This window comes from Taudactylus pleione, unplaced genomic scaffold (genome assembly GCF_031769625.1).
Source record: "Taudactylus pleione unplaced genomic scaffold, aTauple2 ptg000711l, whole genome shotgun sequence".
Classification (NCBI taxonomy): Eukaryota; Metazoa; Chordata; class Amphibia; order Anura; family Myobatrachidae; genus Taudactylus; species Taudactylus pleione.
Genome location: NW_028285113.1, coordinates 7208102 through 7235006, shown reverse-complemented (window position 1 = coordinate 7235006; position 26905 = coordinate 7208102). Strand labels below are relative to the sequence as shown.

Sequence of the window (26905 nt, the reverse complement as noted above, 5' to 3'; positions counted from 1 at the left end):
AATCCCATTTGAACTTAAAATTCTCTGTTATTCATTGTCAGGACACCAAGTTTTGGATCCACCCTTGTGCACATACTATTTACCGTGAAGGGGCGGGGCTTAATGACGCTAACCGTCAGGCCCCCATCACAACTCACTTGCTTCTCCTCCCCGGACATCTCCCGGGGAGGAGAAATGAAATGTAGGTAACTATGGTCTGTGGGTGAGAGAATTTGCTTTGTGTGTTTTGCATGGAGGGGAGAAAGATGTGGGAAGGCTGATTTGAGTGCAAGACTACTGTGTTAGCCCCACATGCAGGGGTGTATTTATAATGGGTGCAGGGTGTGCGTGCACACGAGACCCTGGGTCCAGGGGGAGCCCGCACCACCCACCCTGCACCCATACTTTTTTTTATACTTACCTCTCCGATGTCACACAGAGTAGCGCTACAGAAAAAGCCTGGAAAATGGCCAGTAGGAAATCACCGGGCAAATGGCTGCCGCAACATTTTCCCGGTGACCTGCACATACTCAATAGACTATGGGCACACTCTAGTGCCCGGGGTCTACCGTTGCTGTCAGTTTGCTGACAGCAGCTGAGGAGAGAGCAGGGGGCCCCGGATGGGGAGGGAACACGGGCCCCCTCCTCTCTTAATAGGCCCATGCCCACATGCCTTATTCAGACCAATGTTGCATGCCTTCACAGTGGCTGAATAGACAGGAAGTAGAGTGTTACAGATGTGTCCTTTCTTATTGTTGATTCAGTTACGTCAAATAACCCATATCGGCAGCACAGATCCCTTGCAACTCGGCCGCGCCAAACGTCTTGGCTCAAAATGTGTGTTTTATTAGCTTAATTAAAATACATAGAAGCATCAAAACTGCATTGCTGGCTTACCCTGATCAATTTGATGTGTGACATTTGTATATCTGTGTGCGGCTAAAAGGTGAAGTGCTAAGAAATCAGGATATGAAGAGTTATAATATTCCTTCTTTTTGATGAATTCCATGTAAACAAATAATAACATTATACTTATATGAACATAAACAAAATTATATATCAATATATTTGTTTTCCCGACTTAACCTTTCTGAGAATCAGTCGTGTAGTTCTCTGTGACTTTGCTATTGTTATCTATTTTTCTTATGCTAACTTATATGTAATTTAGTTCCCTAGGAAAAACACAGATATTTGCTTTATTTCTTTTGGTTGACCAAGTGTGGGTGGATGACAGGAAACAGATTAAGGGGTATATTTACTAAAGTGCGGGTTTTTAGAATGTAGATGTATATATACAGTATATTGTTTTCTATAACGCTTGATGTAACAGTTATCATCCACCAGACTGACATTCTGACTTTAGAATACCACAAACCAGTTGACAGGGACACATACTGTATCTACTTTTCTTCTACTGTATCTGAGGAACATAACCAGAACTAAGCACTTAGGAGGAGAATTAATAAAGATTGGAGAGAGATAATATTGGAGATAAAATAGCACCATCCAATCAGCTCCTAACTGTCACTTTACAGGCTGTGTTTGACAAATGACAGTTAGGAGCTGATTAATTGGTGCTATTTATCTCTAATTTGATCTCTCTCCAAGCTTATCTGGTTCTCCCAGCAAAAGAATTGTACCGCTTGCTGCTGATACAAAATAACACCCGCTCTCTACTCCCTTCACTGGCTACCTGTGGAGATTCTATTTCAAGATTGGCTTATTGACTTTCAAATCCCTACATGACCAGGGCCCAAGGAACCTAAAGCAGCTTCTGATTCCTGCTTGATAACTGCGATCTGTAGATGAAGGACTATTAGCAGTTCCTAGAATCTCCCTGAATTCATCTAAGGGTCAAGCTTTTAACTCTGTGGAACTCACTTCAAGAGACTCTTTGTTTTCCCTGTACAAATATTATATTAGCTGAGGAACACTGGGATATAAAAATTCGGAAGGTAGAATAATTTTTTTTAGGAATCAAAGCATTATGGAGCTGATTCTGAGCCATTGGCGGCTGCTTCTCCCTGTGATGGTGGCAGCCTACTTTCTCATTTATGCCAATGCAAGAAACCGCTTTTGTATACTAAAACCCCGCAGCCATCATCATTAGTATCGGGACTTACATGCTGGTGGTAAAAGATCCATCTGAAACAGACAGCCCATAAACATCTGTTCTCTACAATCGAGCAAGGAAGTCGGCATGCACGCCCATGGCACTCACATGACACATAAGAGTTCCGGCAGATCTCATGGTCGCCGCCCAGTTACCGCCCAAAAACATACATTTGATGGAAAATGTTGTCTATCTACTGACCGAACAATCCGTATGCATACTATTAAAACATCAGGGAAGCACTGGTTGGCTAAGAGCTTGTGAATGGAGCTCTCAGTCAGTCAGCTTATTCACCATTCATTCTTGAGAGTGACCGGCAATAACCTGCCATTACACGTACTATATGTTTGGGCTCAGGATTTTTCATTTTTTTGTTTTCTGAAGACAAGTGGACTACTACACGGACCAAAGAGGAGCAAATATGCCTGATGCTGGTTATTGGAAAATTGGGTTTGACCCCACCTCGATTTTCCCCCCAATTTTCCAGTTCCACAGCAGGCTGTGAGGTACGTTACTGGTTATGATTTTAGGAGAGGACCCCATGCATTTCTTTTTTTAACTTTTAACTATTTCTATCCTTTTACACCTAAGAAGTCTGTACAGATCATACTGATCTCTGCGGTGCTTCTTCCAAACTTGCCTGCCACAGGCAGGTTTATTGTTTGGGTGGGTTTGCTGTTGTTTTGACATAGGGTTTTGATAGTTTTTAAAATCATCCATTGGTAAATCTTTCAATTGTATAATCATATACAGTATGTAAAAGTATTGATTATTGGTTTGATGTTTCAAAGTTGGGTGTTTGGTCTGTTTTCTGTCAGTTTTGCCTTTAGTAATTACACTGAAGTACTAAAAATCATGGGATAGATGAATAGTGTTGTGTAGGACCCCTCTAGCCCTGTGAAGTGCAGCAACTCAATGTAGCTTAGATTCCACAAGTGGACGGAAGAACTCTGGAGAGATGTTTACCCATGCCATCTGGATAGCTTCCTACGGTTCACTGATATTTGAAGGTTCAGAATCGTGGGTACAAATGGACCTTTCCACCACGTATCATAAATGCTTGATCAGGTTAATGACCACACCATTCTTCGGAACTCTCCAGAATGTTCCTCAAACCAATTGTGGACAATATGGGACCAATGACATGGTGCATTATTCTGCTGGAATATGCCATCATTGTGAGGGTACATGAAGTCACATGACAATCACTCACTGGAGCCATGGTTTCTTTATTAATATCTTGATTGAAGGAGGTGTTGGATGGGCTTAACCATTATTGCAAAGTCCCACCATGACCTCTCACCACAGGTCTCCACTCCCAGTCAAGCTCCGTAAAATGTAGTACCAGTCTCCATTGTTTATTTGTCCTGGGAACATCCATGTATTCGCATTGATCAACTGGTGCTTCCAAGGCCATCCAGCTTCTGTGTGGCTCTTTATTGGAAATTTCCATGGAGAGAGCATCACACAGGACCCCTGGAATTACAGTACATGAAGGATTCAGGTAAGGCAAACATTTACAGCTCATTGAGTGAGTGGAGACTATTGGGATCTTAACAAATACAATGGGGTACTTGGTGGTCCTCTATAGTTACTCCATGGGCAGACACTGTCACCCATCTGTTTACAAAACATTAAGGACATGGACCAAATTTCAGTTATGTTGGCACAATAATGACCTGTATCACCCATGTCACACAGGCTTTATTTATGACTGGTAAAAGAGAGGGGTTGCATACGGAATGTCGGCCGCTCGGAATCCTGGCTGTCAAAATCCTGACCCTGGCATCCCAACAGGGTTAGGATACTGACACTTGTCAGTAAGTATCTCAACCATTTTCCTACCCCTAACCCTCCCTCCCCAGTGCCTAAACCTAACCTTCCCCCATAGTGCCTAAACCTAACCTTCGCCTCCCTGCATCCTAAACCTAACCCTCCCACCTAGTGCCTAACCCTAACCCTCCCCCTAATGCTAAACCCTATCCCCTAACCATAGCTACTTACCTTTGGGATGCAGGCGTCGAGATTTTGACAAGTGTCGGGATTCTGGCGCCGGTATTCTAAGCACCAAATTCATCAGGAAATTTGATGAATTTGAGGGTTACCCCAGAGCCACCACTGACCCCTTGTGTAATCTGCCCAATTGGTTTCTACATGCATATTTTTAGATCTGAAGTCCAGCTTACAGTACTTCTTGCATTAGGATGTGACTTTGCAGCCAGATAGTGATTAATCAAAACATTAATTTCTTTCACTGGTTTGTGCCCATCTAAGGTTTTTCCCCAAGTGATGCTCATAGCTAAAGTATCTACATTCAAATCTAAAATCTGCCCAAACATAAAACATACTATAGCTGTACACATGGGTTAGAGTAGAATCAGTTCTACAGCAGTTTGACATAATTACCTGGAAGCCTTGGGGCTCTGTGGTTTTTTTGTTTTTTTTACATGCATATTGTATTTAGAAATTTTGTAGTATTACATAACTCTTGTTGTGTCACATTGTTGGATTACATCCACACTAACCTAAGAACCCTAATGCGACTTACACTTCTTCAAAACATACAAGGACTATATAAAGGCAAGCCTCAATGCCTGGGGATTATCTTACAACCTAGGATACTCAACCAGCAGGAGAATGAAAGGTCTGGCAGTCCTGCTGCTGTCTTGCGCTGCGCTGTCTACTGCCTTCCCAACAGCACCGCAGGGTGACCTAGAGCGCAGCAATGAAGAAATGGCATTGGTAAGCATGGGCATCTACAGATAACAGATACAGTAACATTATAATGGGGTGTTTTGTTTTATATTATTCTACTTCAACTATATTGCTGTGTGGTTGAAAAAGTGCGTTTCAGCCCATCAGCAGCGAGGATAACTGTATTGTAGAAGGTGTCAACATAAGTGCAGCAATGTAACAGACTGCAGTTCTTCTGGCAGCTGTTAATAGGTGCTTATCCTTTATACCAGAGGGCAGGGTTAACAGCCACAATTTTCATTTAGTTTGTAAATTATCAATTGGCTGATCCACACAGCCATATATGGATGCACCTAAGGGAGCTACAGTATTGTTCAGACACTTGACAGTCACAGCTATTATTCATATTTGCCTACTCTCCCAAAATGTCTAGGAGACTCCCAGATTTTGGGGATTTCTCCTGGAATCCTTGGAGATTAGAGCCCTATCCAATATCCCTCCACTTTCCCAGTGAAGTGGCCGGAGCAGGACTGTGATGACGCGTTTCGCAGTGAATAACAGTATGTACAGCAGGGTTGTGGATGTGATGATACCACCATGCTCTCCACACTTGCCATCTAGAACTGGGTGATCTAACAGGGTAATCGTAAAAAGTACAGTAGGTTAGTTTGATGTGATTACATACTTTTAATTATAGTATTGTATTCTTTACAAGAAATTATATTTTTAATTCCAATTAAGTATTTTTGTATATCATTATTTACAGGAACATAATAGTACTTATGCATAAAAAAAAATAAAGAAAAAAAAGAAATGTAGATCTTTCTAAGTATGAGATATTCTGGATATTATATTTGTCATGGAGTAGCTGTAACATAACAATATTCAGCAGATTACGTTTTTCAAATAATTTTAAAGGTAATATTAAGTAAAATAAATAGAATCGACAAAAAAGGTTCAGTATGTAGAAGATATACAATTTTTTTGCTATACTATTATGTTACATTGTTTATTTTTCTATTTTTAAAGAATTTATTAATTTGACCTTTTTTTAAATAAAAATCCCCACAAAAAATCAATACACTACAGTACCAACATTATTATTAGTTAAGCATATTTGCACGAAACTAATCAAACACTTAATTATGTGAAATTTCATGCACTCACCTTCCTGTAAACTGTATCACAACAATCCAGTGGAAATTGTATGCGGGTAGTATCCAAACTACATGCATGGCTTTAAAAAGCTGTAAAAAAATATGCATACAGTGGTTTGCTCTGTAAATAAATGCCATGCTTAGTTTTTTCCTTTCAGTATCTGTAAAATATTATACATTGTTTGTTTTTGGCTTCTCAGAACTACCTAAAGAATTTTTACAATCTGGAAACCACCGGGGGAACATTTGGCAGAAAAAAGACCAGCAATCCTTATGTGGAAAAGCTTCAACAAATGCAGAAGTTTTTCGGCCTGAAGGTAACAGGGAAACTGGACCACAAGACTGTGGAAATGATGCAGAAGCCCCGCTGTGGTGTGAATGACATTGGCGAGTACAATACAGTGCCAAAAAGTGGGGCTTGGCCAAAAACAGATCTGACCTACAGGTAAATATTTCACTAATTCACACAATAAAGCTGGCCACTTACTACTACTACTACTACTAAAAAAGGGATCCGGCACATGCTTGGTCACCATGTCCCACCCCATCTTGACCCCATCCAGCCCCACCCTTCTCACTGTTCCACTCCCCCACTCTGTCCCGCCCTGCTCTCTGTCTGCTGTTCCGCTCCATCCCGCTGTCACTCTGTAGGGCTCCGCCTCCTCTCTGTCTGCTCCTCCACCCCATCCCATTGTGCTCTCCGACTCTGCTCCAGTCCACTCCCCCAGCTCCAACCTGTCCACTCCCGTCCGGGGCTGCATACCTCACGGCGGATCCTCCTCCTCTCCTGTCTACTTAGCAGTGGAAGCCTCTGGAGGGGCGGTATGCACCCCGGCTCGTACTGCACATGCATATAGGAGGCAGAACAGACCTTAGAGATTTATTATAAAGATTATTCAATATCTAGGCAGCGCCAACAATTTCTAACCATAACAAAAGGGTGAGCAGGACCCTGCTCGTTACATTTTACTATCTAATGTAAGAAATGGGAACTAGAGAGACAAGGGGGGAGATTCGTCAAACTTTCTAAAGAGGACAAGTACAGGTTTTTCCGATAGCAACGAATCAGATTCTTGTTATTTTACTAGATAAATAATAACTCGAAGTTCATTAGTTGCTGTAGGCAACACCTACAATTGTCCTCTTTAGAAACTTTGATACAGTACATCTCTCCCAATGGTGAATAGTTTGAGACAACAGTGAAAAGTTATTCTCAAATGAGATGTTAGTAAATATAGTGGTAAAGGAAAGATGCATATTTAGGGGAGTATTAGGCTTTTTATGTGAATTTAACGAGTCATAAATAATATGTAATATATAGTATACAAATGTTAGTTCTGAGCACTCACATCATCACATTGTTAATTATGAAAATGTATGCACTATAAGGAATAATACATTCCCTACTATAACTATGGATGTCAGATGTTCCTTTGTATTTCAATGACACATATATGGTCAGTGACCTTCTCAGTGACTTCTATTAAATCTTTACCATTTAAAGTATGGTATGTACTATCCCACATAGGAATTAGCATTACATAGATCCTCACAGATTCTTGTGTGTAATTATTTTAGTTTAGAAAATATTAGACAAATTTAATAAAATGTACCTACCCATAAACCACATTGTCAACCCATTCAACATACTCCTGTCATCTCTTTGAAATTAAAGCTTCAGATTTATTACTAGCTGTAATGAATTAGGCTCTTAGCATTCCTTTTCAGACTCAGACATTCATGTATTTCAGTTTCCAAAACATCCCAGGGACGCCTCCCTGTGATTGACTTAATGCACCTATGTGCTCACCTGGTCAGCTAGACTAATGGCTACTGAACACCTCCTATTTAAACCCAGGGCCGAATTAACAATGGGGGGGGGGGGGGTTGGAGCTACAGCTCCAGGCCCTCCCATGAAAATAGGCCCACTGGATTCCCTGCAGTGCAGTGTTGACAGGAAAAAAAATATTCACTACCAGCAGTCCAGCACTTTATCTTCCCATCCAATCAACAGCCCTGACCCCCCACCTCCGTACAGACCACTGAGGCCAACTGAAGCTCCGCCCCATACTCACATTAAGCTCCGCCCTGGTCATCCAAACCTGTCATCAATGTGGGAGCCCCCGCTTGCAGTAAACCCCACCCCGCTGCACTATGCTCCGCCCCCAGTCTTCCAAAGCTGTGTCCTCAATGTGTGAGCCTCTTGTAACACTAAGGTCCACCCCCTGCTCGCACTATGCTCCGCCCCCCGATGCTGTGTCTCCAGTGTGGGAGTCTCCTGGTCTCCTTAAGCTCTTTCCCCAGTCACGCTAAGCTCCTCCCCCAGTCACCTGGAATTGTGCCAGCAGTATGGGAACCACTGGTCATGTTAAGCTCTACCTCACAGGCATCCGAAGCATATACATAAGGGCACACCAAGCCATAGGTGCAGGCAGCCCTTTTTTTGATGGTGAAAACCCTCCTAATACCCTTCTGGGAGCAGCAGACATCTCAGTACCTGGCTACCCTGGAGCCTGGGCCATGTACAGCATTGGAACTCTGCAACCCAGAAGGGGTGAATGGTACTTCTGATTTTCCCCTATTTGGTTGTATTCCTTTTAGTTGTCTGTAATGCAGGCAGCATATGGTGATTTAAGAACATCAGAGCCAGAGATGTATGGAATCCCGTTGGTTTAGGTACATCTCCAATGTTTGTGAGTCTGCGCATGTGCAGAACGAGTCCTGCGTAATCACTCACAGTCCCCCCTCATGCTGCGGCTGATTGACATGCTGCTGCGTTTGGGGGACTGAGAGTGGGCGGCGACCTGGACTGTTCTATAAAACGGGGGAGTGTTTCCATCATGTTGTAGGTGTGCCAATGCCAGGATCTGCGTCTTTGGACGCAGATGTCTTGGCCCCAGCAGAGGAGTTTCGGCGGCCAGTCTGGGTAAGCTTCGGCTTACTCAGATGGCCAATGTATGCAACCATTGAAACCAATGATCATGATGGTGACCACGCAGCACTTAGATCAACGCTGCATGGAGGAGGTGTCTTTTTCATACAGACATCTCCTGCTTTATTAGAATATTTGAGCATCACTGCTGCATCCAAAAATGCAGCACTAATGCTCACTGTGTCTATCTCTGAATCCAGCCCTCTGTTCACTATGGAATAGAGCTACAGAGCACTTTAAAAATATTTGAATATAACTCGCCACCAGGATTCTACAGGAGCGTCTTAATACAATCTAACCTTATGGAGTGGTTGAGTGTGTGGACTTTGCCTTTTTTAACTATATTTTTGCATCTTTTATTTGACTATTTTTTTTTTGTATACCAGTATCTGGCAATCACAACATACATTTCTCATTTTTATTTCCCTGTAAGATCTACAATTATGTACTAATTATCAGGTTTCAGACCCAATAATTAGTATTTCTTATCACTGCTATTCGTGGCAATAAGAAATGAACTTTCCCCAAATGTACCAATGTGTCCCATTCAGCAGCTGATCGGCTCTTTGCCGGTCTATGCGTTCCACTGACAAGAAGTGCGGGTGGGTGCCATAGCTAGGAGCGGGCTGTGCGTTCCACTGACAGGATGTGATGTCCTGGTAAAACCCACGGCGCTGATCTGTACCTGGACACTAGCCACACCCGCACATCACTAGTCACACTGACGCGGGGCTTGTCACCCCCTGCAGTGGCACACAATAGGCCCTACATAAATTTCAGCTCCAGGCACATGTGGACATTAATCTGGCACTGTTTAAAGTTTTAAACCAGTTCTTGTGAGCAACCCATTGCCTGAACTATGTGTTCCACTTCCTACCCAGGATAGTTCTAGGCTTCAGGCTCTGCGCCTGTATCCTGTGATCATGTCCCCTGTGACTCTATATGCTACTTCGTGGACTTTCACTATTTACCGTCTGTGCTGAGTATCGTGACCTGCCATCACCGCAGCTTCCATACTCTATACAGACCTGCTTCTTCCACGCCGGTCAGTCAGTGCGTTTACAACTACCAGCTTTCCACCTGCCGCTGTGTAACGTCGCCTGTCAGTGCCCCAGTTTCCACGCTGCATACAGACATGCCTTCCATCTGTCGCTGTGTTCCGTTACCTTTCAGCGCCGCAGTTTCCACGCTGTATACAGACCTGTGAAACCATTTTGTTTCAGCCAGCAAGTATACTGCTTTTCAACTGTATATTGGGCTCCCTGACTGTGTGCTATTGTCTTTAGCTGTTACAGAGAAGAGTGCTGGTTCCAGGGCTGGGGCTCAGTGTGCAGAGTACAGCCTGTGCAATGGAGTCATTTTGTGCCAGCCCTGAAGGGGACACCCGGCTCCATTGTCTCCCGGCCGTTCCGGGCACTGCTGAGGAGCTGCATGGAGGAGGAGTGCCGCTAATCGGCGCTCCACCTCCATTATCTGATACTGCCGGAGTGCCCTATGGTCATGGACGTCACATAGCATGTGACCGCCACGACCTGCCTGAGCACCCGACGCGCAGAAACCCCCCCTGCCCGCCGATCAGTAACAAACACATCGCCGGCGATGTGTTTGTTTTAGCAGCCAATGAGACTCACAGACTCTCATTAGCTGCTTTATCCATGGATGGAGACGGGCGGAGCTCATGAGTGAGCTCCGCCTTCCAGCTCCCGCAGTAGTGATGGAAGAGACGTCATAACATTTCTCCCATAGTGCAGAGCGAGAGGACAGAGGAGCAGACGGTAGCAGGCCCAGGAACTGGGATTCAGGTAAGTAATCTGTGTGTGTTATGTGTTATTATCTGTAATGGGCACTGCATAGGGGGGCCTCTCTACTTGGGGCATTATATAACGGGCACTGCATAGGAGGGACTAACTACTGGGGACATTACATAACGGGGCACTGCATAGGAAGGGCCACTACTGGGGGCACTGTATAAAGGGAACTACTGGGGGCACTGCATAGGGGAACCACAACTGGGTGCACTGTATAAGGGGCACTACTGGAGGCACTGCATAGGGGGACCACTACTGAGGGCATTGTATAAAGGGCACTACTGGAGGCACTGCATAGGAAGGGCCACTACTGAGGACACTGTATAAAGGGCACTACTGGGGGCACTGCATAGGGCAACCACTACTGGGTGCACTGTATAAGGGGCACTACTGGAGGCACTGCATAGGGGGACCACTACTGGGGGCACTGTATAAGGGGCACTACTGGGGGCACTGCATAAGAGGACCACTACTGGAGGCACTGCATAGAGGGACCATTACTGGGGGGCACTACATATGCAGGCACTGTATAAGGGGCACTGCATAGGGGGACCACTATTGGGGGCACTATATGGGGCACTACTGGAGGCACTGCATAGGGGGACCATTACTGGGGGTCACTACAAAGGTGGGCACTGCATAGGGGGACCTCTACTGGGGGCACTACATAGGGGGACCACTACTGGGGGCACTGTATATGAGGCACTACTGGGGGCACTGTATAAGAGGAACTGCATAGGGGGTGGTAGCAGCTGGGGCTGACATAGGTGCTGGGGGGTGGTAAATTTTAATTTGGGGGGGCACCAACATTTATCTTGCCTCCGGGCACCTGGGATGAAGTTACGCCACTGAGCCTGTACACTGAGGTGTCCAGTAAGCTGTATTACTTATCCTGACTCTAAGTTTCTGAGTTCCTCACTGGTTCCAGTTCCCGGTCTTGCCTCCGGGCAGTACCAAGGTTCTAGCTTCCACAAGTTGTACTCTGACTACATAAGACTCCGATTCCTGACCTGAGTTCTGAGTTCCTACCTACCAGTACTATATTGTTCTGAATTCTGGGGGTCACCCTTGTCTATGGAGTCTTCCTTGTCTTACTGGCCTTCACAGGTCACTAGACGAGGGGTTACCCAGTGGACCTGGTCTATTCACTCTGGTTCAAGTTCAGTATCTTTCCATATCACAAGTCTGTGGTTCCTACACTGTCACTAGTCTACCTAAGCTCCTGTTCATACCCATGAGCCATAGTATTATCAATCCACCTAATTTCCTATGCAAGTTAGTCATATCAAAGGAACTTGAACCAGATCTACATAATACCCAGACCGTGGCACTAGAATTGTTTTTATTTCTTCCTAGAATCATTAACGTCACCCCTGACATGGTGGAGGCTGATGTGGTGTATTCCATCCAGAGAGCTTTCAAAGTCTGGAGTGATGTGACCTCACTGACCTTCACCAGGGTCTACCAAGGAGATTGTGATATTAAAATCAAATTTGAAACTGGAGGTAACAACTTATATGAATACCTATCAGGGTGATTACCAATAAATCGCTATATAGTGCTATCTCCAATATTAGCATTTCTCCTGTTATTTTATAGATCACAAGGATAATTCTCCATTTGATGGACCTAATGGACTTTTAGCCCATGCCTTCCAGCCTGGTAATGGGATTGGTGGAGATGCTCATTTTGATGACGATGAGACGTTCACAAAAAACAGCCAAGGTAAGATCTAATGATACCGCTATTTGTAATGGCGTCAACATCATTTCAAGCATTACTAATGGTTATTTCCCTATTAGAATGTGGCCCATTGGACGTATTGCAGATTTTCCAAGATGGTTAGATTAGAACAGAGAGTCTTCCTTACAGGTTTTCTTTTTGGTTTGAGACAGAACTCTGATTAGATTTATAAATCCATTTTGTTACCCTTAGATCTGTTTTGAATTTCTAATGTAATTTCTTCACTTAAATGTATTTATTTACTGTTGGCTATAAGATATTTTTTAATCTGCACATTTGAAAATATCACAGTTGAATAATTCAGCAACATAGATTCCAATTTAAAATGCTGCGTTTAATCAGTTTATTAATAGACTGTACTCACAGGTTAGGAGTCATTGGATTAAAGCAGTGGTCTCCAAAGTAAATTGAGGTGTGAACTACCTTAGAAAAATTAAACCTCCTGAAGAGCTACCAAAATTGTAGGAAAAAAAAATCGGGCTAATAATCGAGCACTGGAAGGTAATTTAATAAAAATGAAAAAAAAAAAACTTTCATAGAAAATAAAAATGCATTTAATTATTAAAGGGATATTGTTGTAGTTTGTAAATAAAGTTTAAGCGCAGGGACATTTCACATTACTGGATCCAAGGAGGTTCGTGCAGTAGAGGAGCAAAAGATATAGGCAGTGCTGCCTTGTGAATTTCTGGCAGGGCTTGGCGGGAGTCACTCGCTCCACCGTAGCGTAGACACCGTTGGAGGAACCACGGGGAAACACGTCAGGTGATTGCTGTAGAGGCTGCATCAATCACCTGACGTGCTTCCATGTGGCTCCACCCATGGTGTCAATGCCACGGAGGAGCACACATTAGAGGTCACTTCCTCCTAGTTGACTCAGCAGTACTGCAGCTAGGTGAGCTACCAAAATTAAGCTACAGGTTGGAGACCACTGGATAAAAGTATAGGTGCTTCCTTGTGTCTTTTTGTGTCCTACATTATTATACTGTAGCATAAATCTGTGCTTTACTTATGTGACTGTTTGTTTGTAGAATACAATTTGTTTCTGGTGGCTGCACATGAATTTGGACATTCCCTCGGTCTTTTCCATTCAAGTGATCCTGGTGCCTTAATGTATCCCAACTACCAAAACACCGACCCCAACCAATTCCGACTTCCTCAGGATGATATAAATGCCATACAGTCTCTTTATGGTAAGAATGACGGTAATTATGTTGTTGCATGCTAATACAGGGCAGGGAGGGACACATTACTTACCTTAACTCTGATTCTAGGACACTGACGACCGATACGCTTGCAGTTTGGATTAATATTCCATATATACCTTTCTTTGTAGGAAAGTCAACTGATGACGTTCAACCAACAGGACCAAGCACTCCTATTAAGTGTGACCCCAACATCGTCTTTGATGCTGTAACCACTCTTCGCGGAGAATTGTTTTTCTTTCTAAACAGGTAAATGATAAAAAAGAAATTGACTCACCTGCTGCCCAAGTCACACCCGAGTTGAAAGTTGCTTTTTATGGTCAGTCTTCTCTAAAAGTCTAACCTGAGAACCTTAGGTGAGATAATTTAAACCTTTTAAAGAAGACAGGTGGAGAAATTGACCATAGCAACCAATCAGATTATCTCTATCATTTATCAAGTACATTCTATAAAATGAGAGCTAGAACCTGGTTAGTGCTAGGGGCAACTTTTCCACTTGTACCCTTTAAAAAGTATCATACATTGCCCTCTAAGTGATGTAACCTCGCCCAATAGATTGCTTTCCAAATCACTCAACCTAAAAGGAATAGTGGGACCTGATTCAGCAGTGGACTGCATTTCAAAACTGCAAGCAACTTTGCAATTCCATCCTTGCAATTATGTTAATGCAGCAGGATGCATGACCTGCATTAATGATCCGAGCTGCATCCATGGACGAAGCATTGCATCATCTCCGTGATCCCTGGCCGGCTGAGTAACCATGGGTTCCTGCATGCCAGCCATCGCAGATGAGAGAAAGAGGCCAGAAAATCTCCATCAGCCGATGGAGATCCTGGCCTTCTCCCTCTCTCCCAAAGGCGGCAACATGCCTCCGTTTTGGTAAATGGATGTCGTCTCCGCCCCCTCTCTGCCCGCAGTAGACTGTCAATCACTGACAGTCTGATGCCGCTCAGCATGCAATTATGCAGGGCCCGTTGGGAATCTGCCTTCAGCGGCTGATTGAGGCCCAGTGTTCCAGAGGGCAGTTGAAGGCTGGCCACAAGCAATAGTGGGCCAATGACACAGCAGCATGACTAGCAGCATAAAGGGCCAACTTGTAGCGCAGACACTAGAGGGAGGCGAAGGACTAGAAATTGCTACCCCTGTCACTTCAACTGGGTGATTCTTCCTTCCGACATAACACAAGGATGCACAGTGGGGTGGGTGTAGGGTTCTGGGCTTGCTGCTGTAGAGCCCATCAGGGATTTCCCAGGTATCCCAGTAGGCCAGTCCACCTTGCTTACACTAACAAACCATTCTGTGGAGTAAGGCAGAAGTAATACTTGAGCTGCGACCGTGTCATCTTAGGGGACAAGCATGGCTATAACTATACTGTATATGCACTTGAATCCTTATAGACAATCATCTGTTTGTGCTGCATACTTGCCGACAATCAGCACCAGCCTTCCGGGAGGGAGCTGATTGCCGGCTAATAGCGGGGGGTGGGGCCGGCCATTGGGGGTGGAGCCGGGGGTGGGGGCGGCCATTTGTTGTCACACTGGGGGCAGAGCCGGGGGCGGGGCCGCAGGGTTGTGTCATTGTGACTCCGCCCCCTCTTCACAATGCCGTTATTTTCGTCATTGTGAAGCAGGGGGCGGGGCCACGATGACGCGATTCTGTGCGAATCGCGTCACCGGGCCCCCCGCTGCGGGTGTTTCTGGTATTTTCAGGGGGGAGGTCAGGAGGGTCGGAGACTTCCGGGAGGCTTGCCTGCCTTTCCGGGGGGCTGGGAGCGGCACCCAAAAATCGGGAGGCTCCCGGCCAAATCGGGAGGGTAGGCAAGCCTGGTGTGCTGAAGTATACCAATGAGACTAAACACCATAAATAGCCAAAAGCAAAGTGATCCTCTGTTAGAAGCAAGAAAATAAACTGTTTAGAAAACAATAAATTGAAGTCTGACTTTTCATTTTTAAATGTCTCTAATGTCTAATCCTGCACTTTATATAGGTTTATATGGCGCAAGCATCCTCGAGGAGGCGAAGCTGATCTACTGTTCATCCAGGAATTGTGGGAATCTTTACCAAACGACATCAATGCTGCCTATGAAAACCCACTGACCGGGGAGATTCTGGTCTTTAAAGGTACATGAAATATTTTCATCTATCACCAATGGCTGAAACAATATAAATATTTGCAAACCTGTACTACTGTATATTAGCATGATGTTATTTGTTTTAATGTGGGTAAACTGGCTACATTTTTCCTTTAACTATTTTTCTGTCACACTCATAATGTTTTATTTTGGGCTCAGGACCCAGATATTGGACACTTGATGGCTTTGCGGTTACACGAGGAAGCCAAAGCATCACCAGACTGGGTTTTCCCAGAAATGTGAAACAAATTGATGCAGCTGTCCACGTCGAGCACCTGGGGAAAACTTTCTTCTTTGTGAACAATAAGTATTGGTGGTAAGTGTGACACCCACAGTCTATCAACATGCACCTGAATGATGAGGAGGTCCGCTTCAATTACATAATCATACTCAGTCTTCAGCCAATACCCCAAGTCAGTTTATACATGCCTTTACATGCCCTCCAGAAACCATTACTAAATATATTACTTCATGTCTAGTTTCCATCTGTGCTTTTTTTCATTAGGGATTTTGGGGTCTAGTTACTAAGCAGTGTTAGGAGACAGAGTGAAAAGTGATAAGGTGCCAGCCAATCAACTCCTAACTGCCATCTCACAGGCTGTGTTTGCAAAATGACAGTTGGGAGCTGATTGGCTGGCACCTTATCACATTTCACTCTGTCTCCTAACAATGCTTAGTAAATAGACCCCTTTGTATTATATATATATATATATATATATATATATACAGTCAGGTCCATAAATATTGGGACATTGACAGAATTTTCAGATTTTGGCCTCTATTCACCACCATAATGGTTTTGAAATGAAACAAACGAGATGTGCTTTAACTGCAGACTTTCAGATTTAATTTGAGGGTAATTACATCCAAATCGGGTGAACGGTGTAGGAATTACAACAGTTTCAATATGTGCCTCCCACTTTTTAAGGGGCCAAAAGTAATGGGACTATCAACTCAAAAGCTTTCATGGACAGGTGTGGGCTATTCCCTCATTATTTCATTATCAATTAAGCAGGTAAAAGGTCTGAAGTTGATTCTAGGTGTGACATTTTCATTTGGAATCAGTTGCTGTCAACTCTCAATATGAGATCCAAAGAGCTGTCACTATCAGTGAAGCAAGCCATCATTAGGCTGACAAATCAAAACAAACCCATCAGAGAGATAGCAAAATGATTAGGTGTTGCCAAATCAACTGTTTGGAACATTCTTAAAAAGAAAGAATACACCGGAGAGCTCAGCAACACCAAAAGACCCGGAATACCACGGAAAACAACTGTGGTGGATGACAAAATAATTATTTCCCTGGTGAAGAAAAACCCCTTCACAACAGTTGGCCAAATCAAGAACACTCTCCAGGAGGTAGATGTATATGTGTCAAAGTCAACAATCAAGAGAAGACTTCACAAGAGTGAATATAGAGGGTTTACCACAAGATGTAAACCATTGGTGAGCCACAAAAACAGGAAGACCAGATTAGAGTTTGCCAAACAACATCTTAAAAAGCCATTACAGTTCTGGACAAATATCCTATGGACAGATGAGACAAAGATCAACTTGTACCAGAGTGATGGCTAGAGAAGAGTATGGAGAAGGAAAGGAACTGCTCATGATCCAAAACATACCGCCTCATCATTGAAGCATGGTGGTGGTAGTGTCATGGCGTGGGCATGTATGGCTGCCAATGGAACTGGTTCCCTTGTATTTATTGATGATGTGACTGCTGACAAAAGCAGCAGAATAAATTCTGAAGTGTTTCAGGCAATATTATATGCTCATATTCAGACAAATGCTTCAGAACTCATTAGACAGTGCTTCACAGTGCAGATGGACAATGACCCGAAGAATACTGCAAAAGCAACCAAAGAGTTTTTTAAGGCTAAAAAGTGGAATGTTATGCAATGGCTAAGTCAATCCCCTGACCTGAATCTGGTTGAGCATGCATTTCACTTGATGAAGACAAAACTGAAGGGAAAATACCCCAAGAACAAGCAGGAACTGAAGACATTTGCAGTAGAGGCCTGGCAGAGCATCACCAGGGATGAAACCCAGCGTCTGGTGATGTCTATGCATTCCAGACTTCAGGCTGTAATTGCCTGCAAAGGATTTGCAACAAAATATTAAAAAGTGAAAGTTAGATTTAGGATTGTTTAGTTTGTCCCATTACTTTTGGCCCCTTAAAAAGTGGGAGGCACATATATAAACCGTTGTAATTCCTACACTGTTCACCTGATTTGGATGTAATTACCCTCAAATTAAATCTGAAAGTCTGCAGTTAAATCACATCTTGTTTGTTTGATTTCAAAGCCATTGTGGTGGTGAATAGAGGCCAAAATATGAAAATTCTGTCAATGTCCCAATATTTATGGACCTGACTGTATATATATATATATATATATATATATAAAACAATAAAATGCTTTATCTTGCCGCTAATGTACAATAGAGGAAGCTGCACCTCTAGACAGATCTCCTCTTAGCAAGGATCACAGTGACATAATACCGAAAGACAAAAAATTAGAGGGCGCTAACAACAATGGCGTATAATTTAGATGTTCATACTGTACATTGATATTAAAAAACAGAAATAAAATCCAATATGACAACTGTACACGTGTCCTTAGCTGTGTTAGTGGTTCTTTGTTCTCTTAGATCCTAAAGATTATTTTATTGAGGACAACAAACATGGCCAAATTAGTATTAGAACAATGTTTTTAATCTCCATAAAAACAATACACATTTTTAAAACTTTTGCTTACAATGGGCCGAATTCAGTTCAGTGCGGTGATGAATAGCAGCAGGAGGGAGCTGCCGCAGTTATTCAGTACACCGCCCTGTTTGGGTGGCTAAAGGATTTCTTCTCGTACCCCCCTGGGGATGCGAGGAGAAATCCGACAGAAGTGTTGGGTATGCAGCTGTTTGCCGGCTTAGCTCGCGCTAACAGCCGCGCGCCCGGCACTTTAGTCAGAGAATGCTGGTTACCGCGCCTTATAACACCCAGGTTAAGTTGCGAGAACCAGCATTCTCTGACTTAACCAATTCCCGACCAGGCACACAGCGCGGTGTATTGAATAGCTTTCAATAGCTCCCTCCCTCGGCTATTCATCATCGCACTGAATTGAATTCGGCCCTATGTAAAAAGTTTACAGAATATCCAGAGAAGGAGATGGTAAGTCCCGCCTGTACCCTACCGGTGAAACAGAACTACACGTTGGAGGTAAACATAAAATCAACAGAGCACACCTGATCAAGAGTAGTGAAACTATGCAACTATGATGTAAAGGCCTTGGTGAAAAACACAGCAAGAAGCCAGAACAATAAATCAATCATCAGTAAAAGTTGAAAGCAGGGCATTTTAATATTAAGGTTATTCTTATTGTGTCTGCAAGTTATTTAACTACAGCTGTTAAGTCTAATTTTTATTGAAACTGAGAAGTATCAACCTATAATCTTGTTTGATACAATTCTTTGCCTTACAATATTTTTTTGGAACTTGTAGTTCCACAGAAGCTGCGCAGCCACAGAATTCACAGCTCATTTACAGTTCTTAAGGAAATTCCATTCCTGTAAACAATTCCTTCCTGGGACTCCCTTGCATGTCACAGTACATAAGTATTATGAACAATAACACGTGCATATAATTAGACAGACTAACTGACAGCATATACGATGATGGATGGACAGACTGTCATGTACAGTCAGTGGCAAACGCAGGATTTCTAGAGGGGGGTTTCCAAATGATCGATTTTAGAGTGAGTGTGGCCAGGCCATGAAGAGGGTAGAATTAGCACTAACAGCTTTAATATGCGTGATACATAGTGTATTGTGTGTCATACTTCCAGCATATACAGGATCAGTGATCACAGTAACCCATTATATGTGTCATACATAGTGTATTGTGTGTCATACTTCTAGCATATACAGGACCAGCGATCACAGTAACCCATTATATGTGTCATACATTGTGTATTGTCTGTCATACTTCCAGCATATACAGGACCAGAGATCACAGTAACCCATTATATGTGTCATACATAGTGTATTGTGTGTCATACTTCCAGCATATACAGGATCAGTGATCACAGTAACCCATTATATGTGTCATACATTGTGTATTGTGTGTCATACTTCCAGCATATACAGGACCAGAGATCACAGTAACCCATTATATGTGTCATACAAAGTGTATTGTGTGTCAGAATTCCAGCATATACAGGATCAGTGATCACAGTAACCCATTATATGTGTCATACATAGTGTATTGTGTGTCATACTTCCAGCATATACAGGACCAGCGATCACAGTAACCCATTATATGTGTCATACATAGTGTATTGTGTGTAATACTTCCAGCATATACAGGACCAGGAATCACAGTAACCCATTATATGTGTCATACATAGTGTATTGTCTGTCATACTTCCAGCATATACAGGACCAGCGATCACAGTATCCCATATATGTGTCATACATAGTGTATTGTGTGTCATACTTCCAGCATATACAGGACCAGCAATCACAGTAACCCATTATATGTGTCATACATAGTGTATTGTGTGTCATACTTCCAGCATATACAGGACCAGCGATCACAGTATCCCATTATATGTGTCATACATAGTGTATTGTCTGTCATACTTCCAGCATATACAGGACCAGCAATCACAGTAACCCATTATATGTGTCATACATAGTGTATTGTCTGTCATACTTCCAGCATATACAGGACCAGCGATCACAGTATCCCATTATATGTGTCATACACAGTGTATTGTGTGTCATACTTCCAGCATATACAGGACCAGCGATCACAGTAACCCATTATATGTGTCATACATAGTGTATTGTGTGTCATACTTCCAGCATATACAGGACCAGCAATCACAGTAACCCATTATATGTGTCATACATAGTGTACTGTGTGTCATACTTCCAGCATATAGAGGACCAGCAATCACAGTAACCCATTATATGTGTCATACATAGTGTATTGTGTGTCATACTTCCAGCATATACAGGACCAGCAATCACAGTAACCCATTATATGTGTCATACATAGTGTACTGTGTGTCATACTTCCAGCATATACAGGACCAGCGATCACAGTATCCCATTATATGTGTCATACACAGTGTATTGTGTGTCATACTTCCAGCATATACAGGACCAGCGATCACAGTAACCCATTATATGTGTCATACATAGTGTATTGTGTGTCATACTTCCAGCATATACAGGACCAGCAATCACAGTAACCCATTATATGTGTCATACATAGTGTACTGTGTGTCATACTTCCAGCATATAGAGGACCAGCAATCACAGTAACCCATTATATGTGTCATACATAGTGTATTGTGTGTCATACTTCCAGCATATACAGGACCAGCAATCACAGTATGCCATTAGGTGCAGCAGTAGGTCCATCCTGCCTGAGCTGAATATTTTTATTTTAGATATGGGCACCATTCCAAGAACATGCAGCAGTAGTAAAATTCTATTATTTTACTATTTCTATTGTGGTAATGGTGTGGGCTGGGGAGGGGGGTTTCCAGGCAGACGGAAACCCCCCTGCGTTTGCCTATGACAGTACACCTACGTTAAACCACAAAGTGTTGTATGCCTATCTTGGCTTCTATATTGTTGGCTGTATTGTAATATTTATATAATTTTCCTTCTCAGCTATGATGAAGTCAAACGATCAATGGATGAAGGATTTATTGCCCAAAAGTTTCCGGGAATGAGGCCAAAGATTGATGCAGCGTTTTATTACAGAGGTAAATATAACCACCAGCAGAACTGATTTGCAGGCTGTGCCTGGGCATACACAATATCTTAAAAAGTAGCTGCCATTCACATAATCTTGTGCAAACACACAGTAAGTTTACATTCATATAAACAGTTTACAACTCAGTACATATGTCTTTTAAATGTGGAATTAATTAATAATGTAAAACATTTTGGCTGTATACTGCCACAGGATGGCCACAAGTGGTACTGCAGATGCTGATTTTTTTTTTTTACCACTATGAGACTGCTCATTTATCCATGGCGATAATTTTTCTTTCATTTCACTGCATACATGTCACTGCCGGTTACAGGATTATTTTTTATTCCTTGCATAATAGGACTGTTTGACAAGAATCATGGAATATTTGTTCTGTTATCACTATTGCCAAGGTAACGTAGCATAGCCCGGCTGCAACAGGTTTTTTATTTTGGTAAATTGAAGCGATGAGTATTTTTTTTTACTTCCACAATAAACATTGTGGCACAATTTATTAGGTCAGTACTTACTCACAATTACAGGGACAGTGTGAATACCTAAATATGGCCTTGACTGACTTTTTCGGTCCCCAATGAATTGTGTGTTGAGCAATCCAAATCATTAAGCAATAGTATTAATCACAATATCACTTATACTTCCTAGATCTACTTTACTTCTTTCAAGGAACAGCACAGTATGAATACAGCATTGAGTCAAAGAGAATCCTGAGAATTCTTAGAACCAACAGCTGGCTGGGATGTTAAAGGCCCAAAACTACATTTGTGTATTGCTACTCTACTGTGCTTGTGTATTGCTATTGTACTGTGCTTGTGTATTGCTATTGTACTGTGCTTGTGTATTTCTACTGTGCTTGTGTATTTCTACTGTGCTTGTGTATTGCTACTCTACTGTGCTTGTGTATTGCTATTGTACTGTGCTTGTGTATTGCTACTCTACTGTGCTTGTGTATTGCTATTGTACTGTGCTTGTGTATTGCTACTCTACTGTGCTTGTGTATTGCTATTGTACTGTGCTTGTGTATTGCTATTGTACTGTGCTTGTGTATTGCTATTGTACTGTGCTTGTGTATTGCTATTGTACTGTGCTTGTGTATTTCTACTGTGCTTGTGTATTGCTATTGTACTGTGCTTGTGTATTGCTATTGTACTGTGCTTGTGTATTTCTACTGTGCTTGTGTATTGCTATTGTACTGTGCTTGTGTATTGCTATTGTACTGTGCTTGTGTATTGCTATTGTACTGTGCTTGTGTATTTCTACTGTGCTTGTGTATTGCTATTGTACTGTGCTTGTGTATTTCTACTGTGCTTGTGTATTGCTATTGTACTGTGCTTGTGTATTTCTACTGTGCTTGTGTATTGCTATTGTACTGTGCTTGTGTATTGCTATTGTACTGTGCTTGTGTATTGCTATTGTACTGTGCTTGTGTATTGCTATTGTACTGTGCTTGTTTATTGCTATTGTACTACACTTGTATACCATTCGCAGTACATAACATTTCTCTAAGCTCGCTGGGTTTGAAAAAACAATATATTTTTCACTTAATAAAGCAAGTATAATATTGTAATTACTGGGCTACAAAAAATTATTTTACAGGGCTGGACCCAACAAGGGAACACGGGGGATGTAAATAAGCCAAATTGATGCACTTGCTTGTACTTATTTGTCATTTGTATTCAGAGTTGTACATAGTGTTCCAATGGCAGAATATATATATATAATGTGTGAAGTCAATGAATTTAGGTAGCGCCAGTAAGGGTGGTATACCCTACCAAAGAACATGTAAAGAAATGTATGTATGTGTGTATAAATATATATATATATATATATATATATATATCAGCTCAATCAGATAGAATGCAAGCCATGGTTAACAACTTTAGAACTAAAATATTGACAATGTAATCAGATCAGTGAGCCAAATAGTGCCATATATGTATAATTCAAGTGCATGTGCAAACAGTAGTGCAAACAATTAATATAGTGAATAAAATTTATATGACTTCAGAAATATGGTGGGCTTATTCCAGGGGAACCCTTGAAGAAGTCCACCATAGGGCGAAACACGTTGGGACCCTGCACCCCCATGCTACTCCATACCTGTACCTCAAATCTGAGATAAGCATGAACTTTATTTAAGACTTTTACGTCCATATCTACCTCTTTTTTTGGAAATATTTTGGCTTTAAATTCTATTTATTGATCTTTGTATGTTTTTTTAATTGTCTATATTTTATATCTTCTATGTATAAATACATTTTATTTTTTTACATACATCAGTGCTCTTGCTATATTATATATTTCTGAAGTTATATCAATTTTATTCACTATATTAATTGTTTGCACATGCACTTTAATTATACATATATGGCACTATTTGGCGCTCTCATCTGATTACATTGTCGATATATATTTTTTTCTTATATACATATATGCAGTTACTAAAAAAAAGACCCGGTTTCCAAATCAATATACAGTACTAAGTTTGGTGTCTCTTAAATATGACAAAGATTTTTTTTTTTTTAAAAGTTGCAATAACTTAGCCATCCAGGGGCATCCAGGAAACATCATTATGTATCTTGGTTAATAGTTATGTAACTGGTATTGAAGGTTTCTCAATTTACATATACAGGCACTCACTCTCACACATATTTATTATATATATAAAGCCAAAAAGGAGTCCAATTTCTTTGAGATAGTTTCCGTTGGGTTGCTTCTTATGTATATAGTTACTAAAGTGCTGGCTTTTAGAAGTGGAGTTGTTGCCAATAGCAACCAATCAGATTCTACATATAATTTATCTAGCACATTCTAGAAGTTAATAGCTAGAATCTGATTGGTTGCTATTGGCAACAACTCCACTTTAAAAAACTTGCTCTTTAATAAATATACCATTTAAGCCGCATACACACTAGACGATTTTTATGAACGATATGGATGATAACGATATCGTACAATGATATCATTCATATCATTCAGTGTGTATACAGTGAATGACCAATAAAGCGCACTCCCGCGGGTCGTTAACAATGTCTTTTGTCATCCGTACATGCAGGTCAATGTGATGATATAATCAAGAAATGCCTTTTCAGAGATGTGGCAGGATGACTTCACTGAAAGATAGCTTTAAAAATATCTTTCAGTATGTACACCCAATATAATTTATCCTGCACTATAGAAAGTTCAAGGGAAATCTTTCAACAATATTGTTCATATAGCACATCGTCTAGTGTGTATGAGCCTTTAGTCTTTTATAAGTCCCTTTATCAGAAAGTGGTTTAATAATCTCCTCGTTGTAATCTTCAATATTCAGAATAACACTTCTACCCTTATCAGCTGGTTTTATTACTATTTGCCTATTGTCCTTCAATACAGCCACAATCTCCTCTTTCATTAGAATTACATTCTTTATGAGCTTGAGTTGGGTTCTTTCTAGATCTTCTTTAACCAGTCATTCAAATGTCTTCACAAAGCATCATTTATATGACTGGAAGGTGCAAATTGAAAGCTTTTTTCTAATACATCATTTTTTAGTTTAGTAAGTGTACATTTACTCAAATTATACATTTTAGTCTTATGTAATTTATTACTCATCAATTGGAGTGGGCACCTCACCTTGGATAGAGTTGGTGCTTTTAACATCCTTATTTTTTGTATCTTTTCCTTTTTTTAAATTTCATTCTGCTCCTCTTATTTATGATACTCTGTTTACCTCCCCTCTTACCTCTCGGTTTACCCCTATGTCCTTTAGGGTTACAGGCCATGGTAGACTCTACTCTAAACAATATTTTGAGTCCCTCAATGGTGGAAATCTATTTTCTTCTGTCATAGGCACCAGGTATTCCCTGGTATAAAACCTTGTTTTTGCTTTTTCCTAGGGTTAAAATGCATATTCGACCTATTTGATGTTTGTGTTCATTGATACTAGTTTTGGAGTAATGAAAAACACATGAATGGCTGTCTTAGCCTGTACTTAGGTTTATATGTGTCTCTATGGGGACCTAAGTGGTCAGTAAAGTTATTGGACTTATTCATATTGGGATCTCCCTGTTTGAATGACAGTGGGTTATCCCCCCTCTGAGCAGGTGAGAAGGTAGAGAAAATCTTTATTTTAAGGTAAAAATGTGAGGACAGCACAGAACCTATGATGCACCCTTCCCAATGAATAATCATGCACTTGGCAGGGTTTAACTAGCATAATTTGGTAAATAAAGTCATGTCAGCTTTCAGGTGAATTTCTCTAAGAAGCTCAATAAACGGTTAAATACTGTAATGTGTGGCAATATGTGGAGGCGTAAATGATGTGGGACAGGTATGTGGAGGTATACATGATGTGGGACAGGTATGTGGAGGTGTAAGTGATGGTGGGACAGGTATGTGGAGGTGTAAGTGATGTGGGACAGGTATGTGGAGGTATACATGATGTGGGACAGGTATGTGGAGGTGTAAGTGATGTGGGACAGTATGTGGAGGTGTAAATGATGTGGGACAGGTACGTGGAGGCGTAAATGATGTGGGACAGGTACTCAGGGGGTGTAAATTATGTGGGACAAGTATGTGGAGGTGTAAATTATGTGGGACAGGTACTCAGGGGGTGTAAATTATGTGGGACAGGTACTCAGGGGGTGTAAATGAAGTGGGACAGGTACTCATGGGGTGTAAATTATGTGGCACAGGTATGTGGTGGTGTAAATTATGTGGGATAGGTCCGTGAAGGTGTAAATGATGAGGGACAGGTACAGTATGTGGAGGTGTAAATGATGTGGGACAGGTATGTGGAGGTGTAAATGATGCGGGACAGGTATGTGGAGGTGTAAATGATGCATGACAGGTATGTGGAGGTGTAAATGATGTGGGACAGATATGTGGAGGTGTAAATGATGTGGGACAGGTATGTTGAGGTGTAGATGATGTGGGACAGGTATGTGGAGATGTAAATAATGTAGGACAGGTATGTGGAGGTGTAAATGATGTAGGAAAGCTATGTGGAGGTGTAAATGATGTAGGACAGGTATGTGGAGGTGTAAATAATGTAGGACAGGTATGTGGAGGTGTAAATGATGCGGGACAGGTATGTGGAGGTGTAAATGATGCTGGACAGGTATGTGGAGGTGTAAATTATGTGGGACAGATATGTGGAGGTGTAAATGATGCGGGACAGGTATGTTGAGGTGTAGATGATGTGGGACAGGTATGTGGAGGTGTAAATGATGTGGGACAGGTATGTGGAGGTGTACATGATGTGGGACAGGTATGTGGAGGTGTAAATTATGTGTGAAAGGTATGTGGAGGTGTAAATGATGTGTGACAGGTATGTGGAAGTGTAAAAGATGTGGGACAGATATGTTGAGATGTAAGTTATGT

At 41.8% G+C, this 26905-nt stretch overlaps 1 protein-coding gene across 1 annotated transcript; it reads left to right on the top strand.

The window, feature by feature from the left end:
• The first annotated feature begins 4713 nt into the window (after positions 1-4713).
• LOC148477471 (matrix metalloproteinase-18-like) lies at positions 4714-23087 on the top strand. The gene is made up of 10 exons (XM_088456724.1): positions 4714-4834; positions 6144-6388; positions 12040-12188; positions 12283-12408; positions 13455-13616; positions 13760-13877; positions 15615-15748; positions 15919-16075; positions 21439-21533; positions 22187-23087. Exons 1-10 carry the CDS (start codon positions 4730-4732, stop codon positions 22285-22287), a joined length of 1392 nt encoding a protein of 463 aa, XP_088312850.1. The 5' UTR covers positions 4714-4729; the 3' UTR covers positions 22288-23087.
• The last annotated feature ends 3818 nt before the right edge of the window (positions 23088-26905 follow it).